The sequence below is a fragment of the Pseudophryne corroboree genome, chromosome 5, assembly GCF_028390025.1.
Source record: "Pseudophryne corroboree isolate aPseCor3 chromosome 5, aPseCor3.hap2, whole genome shotgun sequence".
NCBI lineage: Eukaryota > Metazoa > Chordata > Amphibia > Anura > Myobatrachidae > Pseudophryne > Pseudophryne corroboree.
Window position 1 is genome coordinate 363,001,851 of NC_086448.1, and position 18,366 is coordinate 363,020,216.

At 47.9% G+C, this 18,366-nt stretch overlaps 1 protein-coding gene across 1 annotated transcript in view; it reads right to left on the bottom strand.

The window, feature by feature from the left end:
- The window catches only part of LOC134929602 (sodium-dependent neutral amino acid transporter B(0)AT3-like), a 484,872-nt gene that overhangs the window by 156,014 nt on the left and 310,492 nt on the right, over positions 1 to 18,366 (bottom strand). The window contains exons 7-8 of the mRNA XM_063925189.1: positions 15,645 to 15,773; positions 15,386 to 15,542 (exon numbers count right to left, since the gene is read on the bottom strand). Of these exons, the coding sequence (XP_063781259.1) occupies positions 15,386 to 15,542; positions 15,645 to 15,773 (286 nt within the window). The remainder of the gene's footprint in view (positions 1 to 15,385; positions 15,543 to 15,644; positions 15,774 to 18,366) is intronic.

Consider the following 18,366-nt stretch of genomic DNA (forward strand, 5'->3'; position numbering starts at 1 on the left):
ATATGGTATGGAGCGTTTTTTTCAGGCAGAGAACGGATAAAAACTGGTGGTCACTTATCAGCAAAACTCTGCACTGTACTCCTCCTAACAGCTGCTCCCCAGTCCTCCCCACAATTAAGCAATAAACCAATCAACTTCTACAATAAACGGAGAGGACGCCAGCCACGTCCTCTCCCTATCATCTCCAATGCACGAGTGAAAATGGCAGCGACGCGCGGCTGCTTATATAGAATCCGAATCTCGCGAGAATCCGACAGCGGGATGATGACGTTCGGGCACGCTCGGGTTAGCCGAGCAAGGCGGGAAGGTTCGAACCTGCCTCGGACCCGTGTAAAAAAGGTGAAGTTCGGGGGGGTTTGGTTTCCGAGAAACCGAACCCGCTCATCACTATTTAAAACCTTCCACATATCCATCCAATCAGGTGTCGGCGCCGTCGGCGGAGACACCACATTAATTTGCTCCCGCTCTGCTTCCACCTAGCCTTCCTCGTCAAACATGTCGACACAGGCGTACCGACACACCACACACACAGGGGATGATCTTTTTTTTTAAGACAGTTCCCCCACAAGGCCCTTTGGAGAGACAGAGAGAGAGAGTATGCCAGCACACACCCCAGCGCTATATGTCCCAGGAATCACACAGTAACTTAGTGTTAACCCAGTAGCTGCTGGAAATTATGTTTTTGCGCCTAATTTATGTGCCCCCCCCCCCTCTCTTTTTACCCTCTTCTACCGTGAATCTGCAGGGGAGAGCCTAGGGAGCTTCCCCTCAGCGGAGCTGTGGAGAGAAAATGGCGCTGGTGAGTGCTGAGGAAGAAGCCCCGCCCCCTCAGCGGCGGGCTTCTGTCCCGCGTTTCTGTACACTATTATGGCGGGGGCTCAGACATATATACAGTGCCCAACTGTATATATGTGTAAGTTTTGCCAAGAGGTCCTAACTGCTGCCCAGGGCGCCCCCCCCTGCGCCCTGCACCCTACAGTGACCGGAGTATGTGGGTGTAGTGTGGGAGCAATGGCGCACAGCTGTAGTGCTGTGCGGTACCTCAGTGAAGACTGGAGTCTTCTGCCGCAGATTTCGAAGTCTTCTTGCTTCTTTCACCCGGCTTCTGTCTTCCGGCTCTGCGAGGGGGATGGCGGCGCGGCTCCGGGATCGGACGACAAAGGGTGAGATCCTGTGTACGATCCCTCTGGAGCTAATGGTGTCCAGTAGCCTAAGAAGCAGGACCTATCTTCAGAGAGTAGGGCTGCTTCTCTCCCCTCAGTCCCACGATGCAGGGAGCCTGTTGCCAGCAGATCTCCCTGAAAATAAAAAACCTAACAAAATACTTTCTTATAGCAAGCTCAGGAGAGCTCACTAAATAGCACCCAGCTCGTCTGGGCACAGATTCAAAACTGAGGTCTGGAGGAGGGACATAGAGGGAGGAGCCAGAGCACACCAGAACCTAAATTCTTTCTTAAAGTGCCCATGTCTCCTGCGGAGCCCATCTATTCCCCATGGTCCTTACGGAGTCCCCAGAATCCACTAGGACGTTAGAGAAAGGAAATTTAAAAATTCATTACATTAAATATTTAACAAAATTACTCCTTGTTGATAATAGTAATTGTAGCAACTCCTGAACATTCCTTCTCAAAACGTAAAAAAACCATTATTAAGTACCTACGTAACGCAAAGGGACAAGAAAGGCTTCTTGGATTTGTAACATTATCCATTGTAGATGAAAAGGCAAAGAACATTGAATTTGATAAGATCATTGATTAATTTATTGACCATAAAGTGAGAAAGATGAACTTCCAGTAATACACAGGATTGTGTGTATGGTCTTTTCTATACACATCTGCTATTTGTATGTGCACAGTCATAATTACTGTTATCATACTCTTTGCATACTTGAGACTTGAAGTAAACAATCCATAAAGGTTCAAACCACCACTTTGTGTTGCTTTGGCATGGGGAGGGGGCTTCCAGGGAGGGGGGCTTCCAGGGCAGGGGTTGGGGGCCAAAGCAAATATTTGCACATGGGCCAATCACTCACTAGTTACACCACTGGTGCAAATTCAGTGTGTGTAAATGTTTGCGCACTGCTTGTAGTATGTCCTGGTGCACTTTGACCACTTTCCTACCCTCTCTTCTTCTCTGCTAGTGCCCCACATCTGGTGCCTGGAGACCAACTCCTAGTTTTGAGTTCTACCACTGCGCTGAAGCATGACTTAATTCATTGTTAGATATTTCTCTTATTGCATTGGACTTTATCTGATGCTTTTAAGTAAACAGATGACTTCATTTAAATATAATAAAATTAATATATTAAAATTAAACAACTTTATCATGTTAAAATGCACTAGAAAGTAAATGGAAAAAAACACTCCAGAGGCCACACACACACACACACACACACACACACACACACACACACACACACACACACACACACGTTTATGACTGATGCAGCATTTCTGGGAGACAAGGAAATGGGAAAAGGTTGACCAGACACATCATTCATTCTTTGGAAACTGAAATGGACATAAGCCTATGAAAAGTAACCTACTCATGATATATTTATTTTGGAATAAATAAATATATTTGGAAGGTATATATAAATTTGTTGGACTATTTATTCAAACTTTTAATACTATTGAACTATTGGTCGTAACAGAGAAAGACAGATAACAGGAATATTGTTATTCAATATAGATTTTCCTAGCTAATCTGAACCAAAGAGTTCATTTCTTTTTTACATACAGTAGCATGCTATCTTGGAACTTACCAGATACCAATCATTGGCCCTCATTCCGAGTTGTTCGCTCGCAAGCTGCTTTTAGCAGCTTTGCACACGCTAAGCCGCCGCCTACTGGGAGTGAATCTTAGCTTATCAAAATTGCGAATGAAAGATTAGCAAAATTGCGAATAGACACTTCTTAGCAGTTTCTGAGTAGCTCCACACTTACTCGGCAACTGCGATCAGTTCAGTCAGTTTCGTTCCTGGTTTGATGTCACAAACACACCCAGCGTTCGCCCAGACACTCCCCCGTTTCTTCAGACACTCCCGCGTTTTTCCCAGAAACGGTAGCGTTTTTTCGCACACACCCATAAAACGGCCAGTTTCCGCCCAGAAACACCCACTTCCTGTCAATCACATTACGATCACCAGAACGAAGAAAAAACCTCGTAATGCCATGAGTAAAATACCTAACTGCATAGCAAATTTACTTGGCGCAGTCGCACTGCGGACATTGCGCATGCGCATTAGCGACTAATCGCTCAGTTGCGAGAAAAAAATAACGAGCGAACAACTCGGAATGACCCCCATTATTTGGCCATGGTGCCTCGTAAAATCACAGAGATGAGATACTTACTTAATTGATGAGAGGCACCATCGCAGATTGTAAGGTATTGGGGGAGATACAGTAGATGTGGGGCAAACAGTGAGCAAACATACCTGAAAAAGTGAGTGAATAAAAGATAGCACACAAGCAAAAATAGGAGGCACGACCAGACAGAGGGGGATTGGAGAACGGACCATAAGCATGGGAAATAGGAGATAAAGTATGAAAAGACACACTAAGAAGGAAGAAAACATTGACCACAAAGTATTGACTGTTTCCAATATACAACTGGAATAGTGTTAAAAAAAAAGTATCAAAAAATATCAAACAAATCATACATGGTCCCTGGCCAGTCACTTATATGTTAATTGTTGAAGTGACAAGGGAAGAATAAGGTAGAAATAAAGGGAGACATATAGAATAGGATTATTGAAGTGACATGATGAAAAATTAATGGTATATGAAACAGGGACGTGCAGAGCCTCCATTGTCATACTCTCGGTCAAACTCCTGAGATTTTATATAAAATTGATTAGGGAAATACAAAGAAAGATATCTATAACATAAACATCTTCTTTGTTTGTTGTAATCCTTTTTTATAGCTAAAACTGGGTTGGGTACGGGATCCCGGTGGTCGGACTCTTGACAGTCAAAATACCGATGAGGGAATCCCGACCGTCAGAAAGCCGGCAGTGGGGGTGAGCGGAACGAAGCCTCTTATGGGCTCGCTATGCTTGTCACGCTGCGGGATTGGTGGCTTGGGTCGCTTGCCATAGGTTCTCTACCCACTCTATGGGTGTCGTGGACACCCAGGAGTGGGAATAGCTGTGGCAGCACTGCCGATATTCAATCGGTTGGGATTCCGACATCTGTATTTTGACTGTGGGTATTCAGCTTTGTGGAGATCCCAGGAGCTGCAGGGAGACGAGAGATGAGGCAACAACAGCTCTGCCTCAATTCTACAGTCAGACAATGCTTTGCAGAGTTGTGGGTGGGGCCACACTACAGGAAGTACAGCTGCACAGGAAGGGAGCTAATAGAGGCATTCCTTTGAGTGTGGGGGTGGGCATTGTGCTCTGTTGGACACTTGGATGTGTCATGTGACTAGTAAGTGCACAGTTGGAGCTCAGTCAGCAGCAGCAAGAGGAACACAGGAATGCAGGTAGGAGACTCAATGCACTCTAGCTTAGTGTAGTGAGGGAAGAGTTACAGTGAGTAGGTGGTGAGACAGGCTCCCAACATTCAGGCCCATCCCTATGTGTGCCTCCCCAGCCATTCACCTCACTGCATATCACTGATATGAAAGCCTATGTCACAACTGAGGGCCTGAGCTGACAGGAGGAAGCCTCAGTTGTAGGGGCTGGGGTGAAGCTAAACTTCGGAGGTTTTATCAGAACCCTGGACATACGAGTAGGATGTAGAAAGGTTGCCCAAAGGCGTGACCATGACAACCTGGATTAAAAGTCAATAAGTATTTATTAACAGAACTCCATGTAATCACAGCAGTAATAAGTCAACAAAGATATACAGCAGATTTGGTAAAAACAGTTCCTGGAGAACTACGGGTTGGCAACGGCCACAGGTTACTGGTAGCAGTAGGTACAGTTCTTAATGTCCCAGAGATGAAATGTACTTACCAGACCCGTCCGTAGTATGACGTATAACCAAGGAACACACCAGCAGATGTTTCACTGGAAGCTGGTAGCACTGTAGTTGAGGTAGCTGCTGAGGACGCTGGATGGAACCAGCCAGGTGATTAGACATGGAGTAGATGCTGGATGGAACCAGCCAGATAGTAGAATGAAGCTAGGGAGCGAAGATGTAGAAACCGATGGTTTGCAGGTATCGATGGTATGCAGGTAACCGATGGTATGCAGGTAACCGATGGTATGCAGGTAACCGCTGGAAAAGCACCGGCTCTTTAAGAAAACTGATCACTGCTGGAAGCTGACCGCTGGAAGCAGATGAGACTGGAGCCAGAGATTGGAGCAAACACAGGAGACTGTAGAGTCAGGCTGCACCGCAAGGTGGTAGGCTGGTGCGGGTCTCTTAGTGGAATCTGGAAACAGGAGCTGGAAACCTGGAATGGAAACAACCACAGGAGAGAGAGACTGGAAACAAGGTTTGACAACCAAAGCACTGACGATTTCCTGGTACAGGCTCAATCCCTTTATACCCTTAGGTATGCAGGGATTGGATGAGCAATTAAGCAGACTTCAGCGGAGCTATGGATTGGAGGACAGGATCATGTGACTAGAACTAAGATGGCTGCGCCCATACCGGCCAGTGGAGGATAACCTTGTTTGTAACACCACATGGAGATTCCTCTGTAATGGCGGTGGTAAACACAGAGAACACCGACTTGCGTCTCAGACCTCCAGCGCGGACGGCCGCGGCCGCAGTAGATGAGGAGTGCCACATAACCTGTAATGCATTGAGAATACAAAGACGATGCCCGAGGCCCCGCCGGCAGGTGACGCCATGCCAGTCGCCCGGGCACTGGAAGGACAATATCCACGGACCAGCAGAGATGAGACGTGACATATGAATGCTAGCAACACAGCTGGGAACCGGGCCTAGGACGCTGAGCCAGCCTCAGGAGACACCTGAAAGGTAAATAATGGCATCCAGATACCCGGATCGTGACAGCACCACCCCCCCTTTAGGAGTGGCCCCAGGACACTACTTAGGCTTCTGAGGAAATCTGGAGTGGAAATTCCGGACCAAGGTAGGAGCATGGACATCTGAAGCATTGGTCCAAGAGTGTTCCTCAGGGCCATAGCCCTTCCAATCAATAAGATATTGTAACTGACCATAACGGAAACGTGAATCCAGAATCTTGGCAACTTTATACTCAACTCCCCGTTGAGTCTGGACTTTAGGAGCCAAAGGTAGTGCAGAATGGAATCGATTCAGGATCAGCGGTTTCAGAAGGGAAACATGGAATGTCCTAGGAATTTTCAAGAATGGGGGTAACTGGAGATTGTAAGCAACAGGATTGATAACTTGTTCAATTTGAAAAGGACCAATGTAATGGGGAGCAAACTTCATGCTTGGAACTCTCAACCTCAAATTCTTTGTAGACAGCCAAACACGATCACCCACTTTGAGGGCAGGAATTGCCCTACGCTTCTTATCTGCAAACTTCTTGTATCTAAACGATGCTTTGAGCAGAGCCGCTCGAACATTCTTCCAGTTGTTTGAAAACTGGCGCAAAGTGATATCAACTGCTGGTACAGAAGTCGCTGGAAGCGGTTGGAATTCTGGAACTTTAGGGTGGAATCCGTAGTTGGTGAAGAATGGTGTTGAAGAAGATGAGGAATGATATTGGTTGTTATGGCTGAGCTCGGCCCAGGGAAGGAGTTGAACCCAGTCATCTTGAGAAGAAGACACATAAATGTGGAGGAAGGCCTCCAAGTCCTGATTCACCCTCTCAGTTTGACCATTGGTCTGAGGATGGTAAGCTGTAGAAAATTTTAATTTGACTTCGAGGGCTTGACACAAACTTCGCCAAAATTTGGCTATGAATTGTACTCCTCTGTCAGAGATGATCTCCTCGGGAAGACCGTGTAGTCGGAAGATCTCCTGAATGAATACTTGGGCCAACTTGGAAGCTGACGGAAGACCGGTGAGGGGAATGAAATGTGTCATCTTGGTGAACCGGTCAACCACTACCCAGATGGTATTAGACTTGTTGCACATAGGCAGGTCTGTAACGAAATCCATCGACAAATGGGTCCACGGTCGACGGAGAACAGATAATGGAACCAGTTGCCCCGCAGGCAACTGGCGGGATACTTTGTGTTGGGCACACTTTGGGCAAGAAGCAATAAACTCCATGACGTCCTTTTTCAGAGCTGGCCACCAATAAGTCCTAGAGATGAACTCAAGGGTTTTCTGAATGCCTGTATGTCCGGCAAAACGGGAAGCATGTGCCCAATGCATGAGCTTCTTCCTTAGCACCGACTTCATAAAACTTTTCCCTGGTGGGGGTGTAGAGTCCATCCTTACCGTGGAGAATGCCATCGGATTGATAATAGGATGCTTGTCAGAAGACTCCGACTAATTTTCTTGCTCCCAAGAGCGGGAAAGGGCATCCGCCTTGCGATTCTGAGAGCCTGGACAGAACTGGAGTTTAAAGTCGAACCTAGAAAAGAAAAGTGCCCATCTGGCCTGACGAGGATTGAGACATTGTGCGCCTTTCAAATACAAAAAATTCTTGTGATCGGTAAGTATGGTTACAGAATGAGAAGCTCCCTCCAGCAGGTTTCTCCACTCCTCCAGAGCGAGTTTGATTGCCAGCAACTCCTGATCGCCAATGGCATAGTTGCGCTCAGCTGGGGTTAACTTCCGGGAGAAGAAACTGCAAGGATGCAGATGACCATCTTTTGCTCTCTGGGATAGCACCGCGCCTACTCCAACGGAAGAGGCATCCACCTCAAGGACGAAAGGCGAGTTGATGTCGGGCTGTTTCAATACCAGAGCAGAGATGAATCGTTGCTTTAATAAATGAAAGGCTTGCATAGCTTCTTCAGACCACTTGGACGGATTAGCACCCTTCTTAGTTAACGCAATGATAGGCGCCACAATGGTGGAAAAGTCTCGTATAAACTTTCTGTAATAATTGGCGAATCCTAAAAATCTCTGGACCCCTTTGAGGGTTAAAGGTATCGGCCAATTCTGAATAGCTTGTTGTTTCTCAGGATCCATCTCTAGTCCAGAACCGGACACAATGTAACCTAGAAACGGAATGGATTTGACTTCAAAAAAGCACTTCTCCAATTTGCAATAGAGATGACTGACACGGAGACGGGTCAGAACTTCCTTTACCCAGAAACGATGTACCTCCAGATTGTTGGCAAAGATGAGGATATCATCGAGATAAACCACGACATGACGATATAAGATGTCTCTGAAGATCTCGTTCACGAAATGCTGGAAGACAGCTGGATCATTACTTAATCCAAAGGGCATGACGAGGTACTCATAATGTCCATCACGGGTGTTAAATGCGGTCTTCCACTCATCACCCTCTCGGATCCGGATGAGGTTGTAGGCACCCCTCAAATCTAATTTCGTGAAGATGGTTGCTCCGCTAACTCGATCAAAGAGTTTTGTAATCAGAGGTAAAGGATATTGGTTCTTGACAGTGCTGTCGTTCAAGCCTCTGTAGTCGATGCATGGCCGCAGGCCACCGTCTTTCTTCTTGACGAAGAAGAAACCTGCGCCAGCTGGGGAGGAAGAAGGTCGAATGAAGCCCTTCGCCAAATTCTCCTTAATATATTCTTCCATAGAATGCATTTCTGGTAAAGACAGCAGATAGCTTCGGCCCCGAGGTGGAACCTTCCCCGGGATGAGATCGATTGGACAGTCCCATTCCTTATGAGGAGGAAGGATATCGGCAGAAGCTTTACTGAACACGTCCGTGTAATCTCGATACGGAGGAGGTGGAACATCAGACGACTTGGAGGAGGAAGAACATACGGGAAGCACTTTGGGCAAACAGGTCTCAGTACAGGAAGGACCCCATGCCAGGATTTGGGTAGTCGTCCAGTCAATCGAAGGGTTATGGAGACGAAGCCATGGGAGGCCCAAAACCACTGGATGTGTGGCTCTTGGAATTACTAGGAAGGAAATTAATTCTGAATGAAGAACTCCTACTTTCAGACAAACTGGTAGAGTTCTTGAGGAAATAACTGCATCAAAAATCTTACTGCCATCCACAGCAGTCAAAGATATGGACGAGGAAAGTCTCTCAGTGGGTAGGGACCACCGTTTAACACAGGGGTGAGGAACCTTTTTTCTACCAAGGGCCATTTGGATATTTATAAAATCCTTCGGGGGCCATACAAAAATTATCAACTTAAAAATTAGCCTGACCCCAGTAGATATGCCCCCATTAGATATGACCCCTAGTAGCGCCGCTTACACACACACATTAAAAGAAAGAAAAAACACAATACTCACCAGCCCCACTACTACTTCCAGACCCTTGCCCTCTGCTTGGCTGCCTGCTCCTCAGAACTATGGGAGAGACGTCATGACATCTCTCCCATAGCACCGCACAGGCACACACGCACACTGCCAGAGCCGGAAGCCGTAGCTCAGGAGTGAGCTCCTACCTCCGGCTTCTGCTGAGGGGAAGAAGCCAGGCGTCCGCTAGTAACAAAATCTCAGTGGGCGCCCGGCACCTCCCTTGCTTAGGTGAGCCTGTGAGGGCCAGATCAAGTGGCTTTGCGGGCCTTATACGGCCCACGGGCCTGAGTTTAACATATGCTTCAGTTATAAAATTCCCAGCTGCTCCGGAATCTAGGAGGGCAATGACGTTCCTATAACGTTGAGCAATTTGAAGCGAGACTGGGAGATTACAATCATGAGAAGATGGAGAGGAGAGCATTACTCCTAGCCGGCCCTCTTCTTGGCGGGCTAGGACTTGAAGTTTCCCGAACGTTTGGGACAGGCAATGATTACGTGAGACGGAGCTGCACAATAAAGACAGAGGTACTCCGAAAGACGTCTTCGACGCTCAGCTGGAGATAGACGGGAACGACCAATTTGCATGGGCTCATCTTTGGGTGGAGACGGTTGACGAAGAGGAAGAGCAGAAGATTTCGGGATAGATGACCTTCCCCGCTCAGTTGCCCTTTCTCTGAACCGTAGATCAACAATTGTACACAGGGACATTAGCTCATCCAACTTAGAGGGCAAGTCTCTGGTAGCTAATTCGTCCTTGATGCGTTCAGATAAGCCATGCCAGAATGCAGCATACAGGGCTTCGTCGTTCCATGCCAGTTCAGATGGCAGGATCTTGAATTGTATTAAGTACTGTCCCACAGTACGCGTTCCTTGGCGTAAACGAAGAATCTCAGAGGAAGCAGAAGTTACACGGCCTGGCTCGTCAAAGATGCGCCTGAATGTCGTTACAAAGTCAGTATATGAGGACAACAGGGTGTCGGATTTCTCCCATAAAGGTGATGCCCAATCAAGAACAGAGCCACTGAGGAGGGAAATAATGTAAGCAATTTTAGTGCGATCACTAGGGAAACTGCCAGGTTGTAGCTCGAAATGAATTTCACATTGGTTGAGAAATCCCCTGCAAGATCTTGGAGATCCATCAAATTTTGCTGGCGTTGGAAGATGAAGACGTGGAGTAGAAATGGGTAAGGTGGGTGGGGTTACAACTGGTGTCACTGTGGTGGATGCACCGGACGCCCCTGAACCACGGAGGGTCGTTTGGATCCCATCCAGCCGAGTAGAGGGATCCTGGAGACAACGGATGATGTGGCCTTGTGCAGCCTCCTGATGTTCGAGTCTGGCTGCCAGTTCTTGCATTGGCCTGGCCGCTTGATCCTGGTCTCCGGCTGGATTCATCTGGTCAATGCTTACTGTCACAACTGAGGGCCTGAGCTGACAGGAGGAAGCCTCAGTTGTAGGGGCTGGGGTGAAGCTAAACATCGGAGGATTTATCAGACCCCTGGACATACGAGTAGGATGTAGAAAGGTTGCCCGAAGGCGTGACCATGACAACCAGGATTAAAAGTCAATAAGTATTTATTAACAGAACTCCATGTAATCACAGCAGTAATAAGTCAACGAAGATATACAGCAGATTTGGTAAAAACAGTTCCTGGAGAACTACGGGTTGGCAACGGCCACAAGGTACTGGTAGCAGTAGGTACAGTTCTTAATGTCCCAGAGATGGAATGTCCTTACCAGACCCGTCCGTAGTATGAGGTATAACCAAGGAACACACCAGCAGATGTTTCACTGGAAGCTGGTAGCACTGTAGTTGAGGTAGCTGCTGAGGACGCTGGATGGAACCAGCCAGGTGATTAGACATGGAGTAGATGCTGGATGGAACCAGCCAGATAGTAGAATGAAGCTAGGGAGCGAAGGTGTAGAAACCGATGGTTTGCAGGTACCGATGATATGCAGGTAACCGATGGTATGCAGGTAACCGCTGGAAAAGCACCGGCTCTTTAAGAAAACTGATCACTGCTGGAAGCTGACCGCTGGAAGCAGATGAGACTGTAGCCGGAGACTGGAGCAAACACAGGGACTGTAGAGTCAGGCTGCACCGCAAGGTGGTAGGCTGGTGCGGGTCTCTTAGTGGAATCTGGAAACAGGAGCTGGAAACCTGGAATGGAAACAACCACAGGAGAGAGACTGGAAACAAGGTTTGACAACCAAAGCACTGACGATTTCCTGGTACAGGCTCAATCCCTTTATACCCTTAGGTATGCAGGGATTGGATGAGCAATTAAGCAGACTTCAGCGGAGCTATGTATTGGAGGACAGGATCATGTGACTAGAACTAAGATGGCTGCGCCCATACCGGCCAGTGGAGGGAAACCTTGTTTGTAACACCACATGGAGATTCCTCTGTAATGGCGGCGGTAAACACAGAGAACGCCGACTTGCGTCTCAGACCTCCAGCGCGGATGGCCGCGGCCGCAGTAGATGAGGAGTGCCACATAACCTGTAATGCATTGAGAATACAAAGACGATGCCCGAGGCCCCACCGGCAGGTGGCGCCATGCCAGTCGCCCGGGCACTGGAAGGACAATATCCACGGACCAGCAGAGATGTCTCATCTCTGCTGGTCCGTGGACATATGACATATGAATGCTAGCAACACAGCTGGGAACCGGGCCTAGGACGCTGAGCCAGCCTCAGGAGACACCTGAAAGGTAAATAATGGCGTCCAGATACCCGGATCGTGACAGCCTATGGTCAGTGACGTAACTAAAAGCCCCACAGCCACTGCGGAGGCTTGGAAGCGCAGGGCTGGGGGGGGAGGGTGATGCAGCTGACTGACATACGTGCATGCAGTGGGGTTTTTTGAGTACCTAGAAACCCCCCCTGGCTGCTGATCCAATGGCGCAGCTGACCGATTTTTTTAATAATATTTTGATGGAGCCTCAAGCAGGATCTAAGACTGATGGCAGCAGCCAGCTGCCTCCTATTGCACTGAGAGGCTGGCTCGGCTGAACATAGCTACAGCTCCTCGCTGGATGATCTCCCATGGGGCTTTGCCACAGAGCTGGCCGGATGTGCCAGTGAATAAATGTCCCACTCCTCTTCAGCTGTGCTGGTGTGTGTCAGATGCGGTGGGCCAGATGAGGCTCTGTCCTGATGTTTGTTTAACTGGTGTTGGGGAAAGACCTGTGGTCCAACCTGAATTAACCCCAAGGGCATAAAAAAGGGTTGCCTGTAGGGACTAATGAAATTGCTAATGGAATAGACCCAGGTCATCAATTAGCACGCAGTAAATTATTTTCCACCCTATGTGTGTAGCGGCTATTTGTATCCCCCCCCCCCCCCCTACTGTATGTGTGTGTAGGGGGGGGGGGGGGGATTACAAATTGCCATTTTGTTAGCACTTTGTATCTAACTATTTCAACAATATTTTATACTAAGTAAATAGTGTGGCTCATACAAATAAAATAATGTGCTTAAATATTGGGGTAAATTTACTTAGGAGGGAGGTTTTTTAGAACTGGTGACGTTGCCCATAACAATCAATCAGATTATATCTATTATCTTCTAGAAGCAGCTAGATAAATGTTAAGTAGAATCTGATTGGTTGCTATGAGCAACATCACCAGTTCTAAAAAAATCCCACCTTAGTAAATTGACCCCATTGTGCGCTACCTTTAGCAAACAAAAGGCCTGATACATGTTTGTAAGTAAAGCAAAAAAGCAAGCAAACAGACAAAACAATGTTGCACAGCAGGCAGAGGCATATGGAGGGCGGTTCTGGTGGAGCGCAAGCTCTAGGCGCCGGAAACTTCAGAGGGCGCCTGGCAGCGCTGCGGACAGGGGCGGCGCTACCCACTAAGCAGAGTCTGCAAAGTAGGGAGGTGCAGTGACGGGCGCTCTCCCTGCTCTGCTGCCGCTATGCCTGTCACACTGCATGACAAGCATCGGCACCAGCAGCAGAGGAATGAGAGGGGGAATTAGAGCCTATATGACTCACTGTGAGAGAGCAGCAGCAGGGGAAGACCCTGCAACTCACAGCAGTGCCGAGCCTCAGTTTCCTCCTCCCTGATCTCAGCAGTGGGGTAAGAAGATCATGTGCCAAGCTGTGATTGGAGGAGCTCGGCACATGCTGATTAGAAGAGCCCCTGATTGGAGGAGCTGTCACATGCTCCTCTGACCCCTGCTGGAACAAGGAGGATCTCACAGCATGGCCCCTGTCTGTGAGTATTAAGCCTGCCTCCTCTGTCTCCACAGTAACTGCTCCTGTCTCATAGCTCCTGCCTAACTCTGCCACCTCTCTATGCAGCCTCTGTCTCTCTCTCACTGCCACTGTACATGTTTCATTCTATGTAAAGTCTGTGAACAGTATCTGCCCCCCCCTCACTGCCCATCATCTGCCCCCTCTCTCCCCAACATCTGCCCCCCCTTGCTCTCTTTCCCCAGAATCTGATGCCCCTCCTCTCTCTGGCCAGCATCTACCCCTCCTCTCTCTCCTTTCACTCTCTGCCCAGCATCTGTCCTCCCTCTCTCTGCCCAGCATCTGTCCCCCCCTCTCTCCAGAATCTCTCTGCCCATTATCTGCCCCTCTCTCCCCAGCATCTGCCCTCCTCTCTGCCAAGAATCTGCCTGCCTATTCTCTCTCCACAGCATTTGCCCCTTCCTCTCTGCTTAGCATCACCCCCCTCTCTCTGCCCTGCATCTGCCACCTCTTTCCCCAGCATCTGCCTCCCCTCCTCTCTCTCTGCCCAGCATCTGGCCCCCTTTCTCTGCCCAGCATCTGCTCCATCCTCTCTCTGCCCAATATCTGCCCCCCCTCCTCTCTCTCTCCCCAGCATCTGTCTCCCCCCTCACCCCAGCATCTGCCCCCCTCTCTGCCAAGAATCTGCTCGCCTATTATCTCTCCACAGCATCTGCCCCCCTTCCTCTCTGCTTAGCATCACCCCCCCTCCTCTCTCTGCCCAGCATCTGGCCCCCTTTCTCTGCCCAGCATCTGCTCCATCCTCTCTCTGCCCAATATCTGCCCCCCTTCTCTCTCTCTCCCCAGCATCGGTCTCCCCCCTCACCCCAGCATCTGTCCCCCTCTCTCTGCCCATCATCTGTTCCCCCCTCTCTCTGCCCAGCATCTGCCTCCCCTCCTCTCTCTCTGCCCAGCATCTACCTCCCCTCTTCTCAGCATCTTCCCCACCTCTTTTTGCCCAGGGAGGGGGAGGCGGGGCGCCATGACGTGAGCTTGATTCGGGAGCCATGGCTCCACGCTACACCTCTGACTGCAGGTAAGGATGATATAACGTGCAGAGTTTTATGTTTTAGTGGGTTATATGTTTTTCTGTGCAGGGTAAATACTGGCTGCTTTTGTGTGTAGTCCACAAATAAGCTTTATTTTGATACTGCTATTTAGATTTCAGTTTCAACACACCCCATCCAAATCTAAATCTCTCTGCACATTTTACATCTGCAGTGCAACATGATTTTGCCCAGTTGCTTGCTTTTATGCTTTACTTACAAACATGAATCAGACCCAAAGTACTTAGGGCCTTAGTCAGTAAGAGACACAGAAGTCTAAAAATCGCAAACAAGCAATTTTCACACATTTTTGCGCAAGCGTAGCGGCCACAATGCGCATGCGTGGCCATTCTCATAGCAATGACTCATCATCAATCATTCCGGAGGATGTGATCACTATGTGATTGAGTGGGTGGCGGGGGAATGGCGGCGATGCAGCATTAGGGGGAGAGTGGTCCAGAAAATGGAGGGTTGTCTGGGCCATTTTCGGGACGGCTGCGTGACGACACATGCAGCCGCTGTGAAGAAAAAGATGGCGCAGTGCAACTGCATACGCAGTCAGGCTGCATATGCAGGGGTCAACCTTATTTTCCCAGTAATTTTCCCGCAAATTAATTATGATTGCATCACTGGCGGTGATTATCATGCTGGACGGCCTTGTCCTGTGCTGGGCGGCCCCCTGCATGCAATCGTCAGCAGTAGCAGATTCTGCTTTTTAGTAGAATCTGCTACTGAAGCTGAATAAGGTCCATAGTGCTTTATTTCAAGGTCTGAAAAGTGGATAACTGGCCTCTGACCTGATCCAGAAATTCTTGCAGGTTGCACTCTTTCATATCTAGATGAGTGATTCTTTCTGGGAAGGTTAAATTGAGACTTTTGAAAGACTTGCTGTAGTTATCTCTTGTAATATTCATTTCATTAACATCAAATTCATTTGTTAAGGAAACAATATTCCTGTAAAAAGATGAATTGATTAGATTAGTTGCATCTGAAATTATGCAGTATGTCTGAAATGAATGAAATACATAAAATATGTATACAATGTCATACAGTTACCTGTCCAGACAGTCCCAATATCCATTTTTTGCTTTGAATCCTAAAATGCAAAAGATTGGGATGGAAGCATATAGTGATGACAAGCTATTGATGATTGCTACAGTTATTGCATCCTTTTCACAATCATTCCTAAAATAGAAAAAAACAAGTATTATGTATTGTTTTCTAACTGGCTTTTAGAAAATAGAATACTTATTCACAATTTTATAACTAAATTTAATGCATATAGTCAACCACTAGGTACTCCAGAACATTCCAAACAGAAATGGGCTCGAAGAGTACTACAAACGTAGCATCTGTCTTTACACAGACTGGTGGTCATTCCGAGTTGATCGCTCGCTAGCAGTTTTTAGCAACCGCGCAAACGCATTGTCGCCGCCCACCGGGGAGTATATTTTCGTTTTGCAGAAGTGCGAACGCCTGTGCAGCAGAGCGCCTGCAAAAACATTTTGTGCAGAACCAGACCAGCCCTGTAGTTACTCTTCGTGTACATTGATTCTAATGTTGGTGGGTTGGCTTTTGATGTCACACACCCGCCCAACGTTCGGCCAGCCATGCCTGCGTTTTCCCTGGCACGCCTGCATTTTTCTAAGAATTCCCTGAAAACAGTCAGTTGACACCCAGAAACGCCCCCTTCCTGTCAATCTTCTTGCGGCCTCCAGTGCAAATGAAAACATCGCTAGAACCTGTGCCAAACCACAAAGGCCTTTGTACCCGTACGTCGCGCGCGCGCATTGCGGTCCATACGCATGCACAGAAATGCCAATTTTTAGCCTGATCGCTGCGCTCCAAACAACGGCAGCTAGCAATCAACTCGGAATGACCCCCACTGTACGTACTATATATGCAGGGGCGGATTGGCCATAGGGCACACCAGAAAGATTCCCGATAGACCGATTTCTGTTTTGTGTGTTGTCATGTGGCCTAGCCCCCTACATGACAGGCAGCCCACTGCACTCAGTACACTGTATTGTCCCCATTCATTCTGTTTTTCCATCTCTGCAGTACAGCAACTCTGCCATCCAGTGATGCTGCTATGACTACACGGTATGTTATAACTCTTGTGCTGCCCATGTCGACCACTTATACAAAATTTTACAGGGTCACTTTTAGTTCACAATCTGCCCATGGTATGCAGCAAAATATGCAACGAAGGCCGCAATTGCATGTCAGGGTTGATATTTTACTGCCACCATCTCACAGCCTGCGATTAGGTCCAAACTGCGAATGCGCATGCACCACAATGCGCAGGCACGATGGACTGCAGCAATGGCGATTGATACATAGTGACAGGATGGAGCAAAAAAAGCAATTGCACAGGCGATCGCAAGGTGACTGACAGGAAGAGGGCGTTTGTGGGTGGCAACTGACCGTTTACAGGGAGTGTCTGGAAAAACGCAGGCTTGTCCAAGCGTTGGAAGGGAGGGTGTCTGACGTCAATTCCGGTCCTGGACAGGCTGAAGTGATCGCAGTGGCTAAGTAAGTCCTGGGCTGCACAGAGCCTGCACAAAATCAGTTTGTGCAGCTCTGCTACACATGCGTTCGCACACTTACACACCTAAAATACACTTCCCCAGTGGACGGCGACTATCTGATCGCAGGGCTGCTTAAATTGCTAACCAGCGATCAGGTCTGAATTACCCCCATTGTCTGTAGCTGCCCAATGGAACCTACGTAGTGTGCCTTAAATGGCTGACTCATCTGGTACTTTCACGAGTAGGATGGGCAACTGTGGAATGGTTTACGCAGTGGGTACTTTGTTGTGTCACTGTTCTTTTAATCCTATATCATCCATTGTGTGTAATTTCACTTTGGAAAAAGAGCGCTATATAAATAAAATCATTATTTTTATGTGAATCTTGACAATGACCCCACCCCTCCTTCTTAAAAATCAGAAACCTGATGCAACCCTCTAGGCTTGGCAGGGGATGTAGTTATGTGTTTGGCAGTCAGGAGACCATCGGTCACAATACCGATGGTGGGATCCTGCTCCCTCACAATCTCAACAGTCAGCACGCTGACCAGGGCCAAAACTAGGATCTTTGACACCTGGGGCAAGACAGTAAGTTGGCGCCCCCCCTCCCCTTCATTGTAAGAGTGTGAGTGAGTGAGTGAGTGAGTGTATGTATATATATATATATATATATATGTGTGTGTGTGTGTGTGTGTGTGTGTGTGTGTGTGTGTGTGTGTGTGTGAACTCCATAAGGGCTGGTAGCTGCTGTAAAGATTTTTATCGAGGGGATGGCTAGAAATTTATTTGGGCTAGAGATAAATAAAAAAGGGGAAATAAATACTCATACCTTGAAACATACATAAAATCACACACCTATACACATGCATACTGTCACACACCTGAATATATACATGCATACATTCACTCACTCGCTCATATATATACACATAGTCACACACCTGTATACATACATATATAGAGTCAAACATATATACATACATACATACATATAGTGAGACACAAGCACACATACAGATATGTAGTCAGTCATACACCTTTTCACATACACACACATGCACACACTCATAGAGACACACATACTGTATATGGTACTGGTAGTCACACACACACAGTGCCCCTTCCCTTACACTCACTCTGCTCCTTGTCCTGGATAGTGAGCTCTCCCAATGATGCTGCTGGCTGGCCTGGCACTGTGTACAGCACAGTGCTGTGTAGCCCCGCCCCCTTTTCGCACCTACGGCTGCC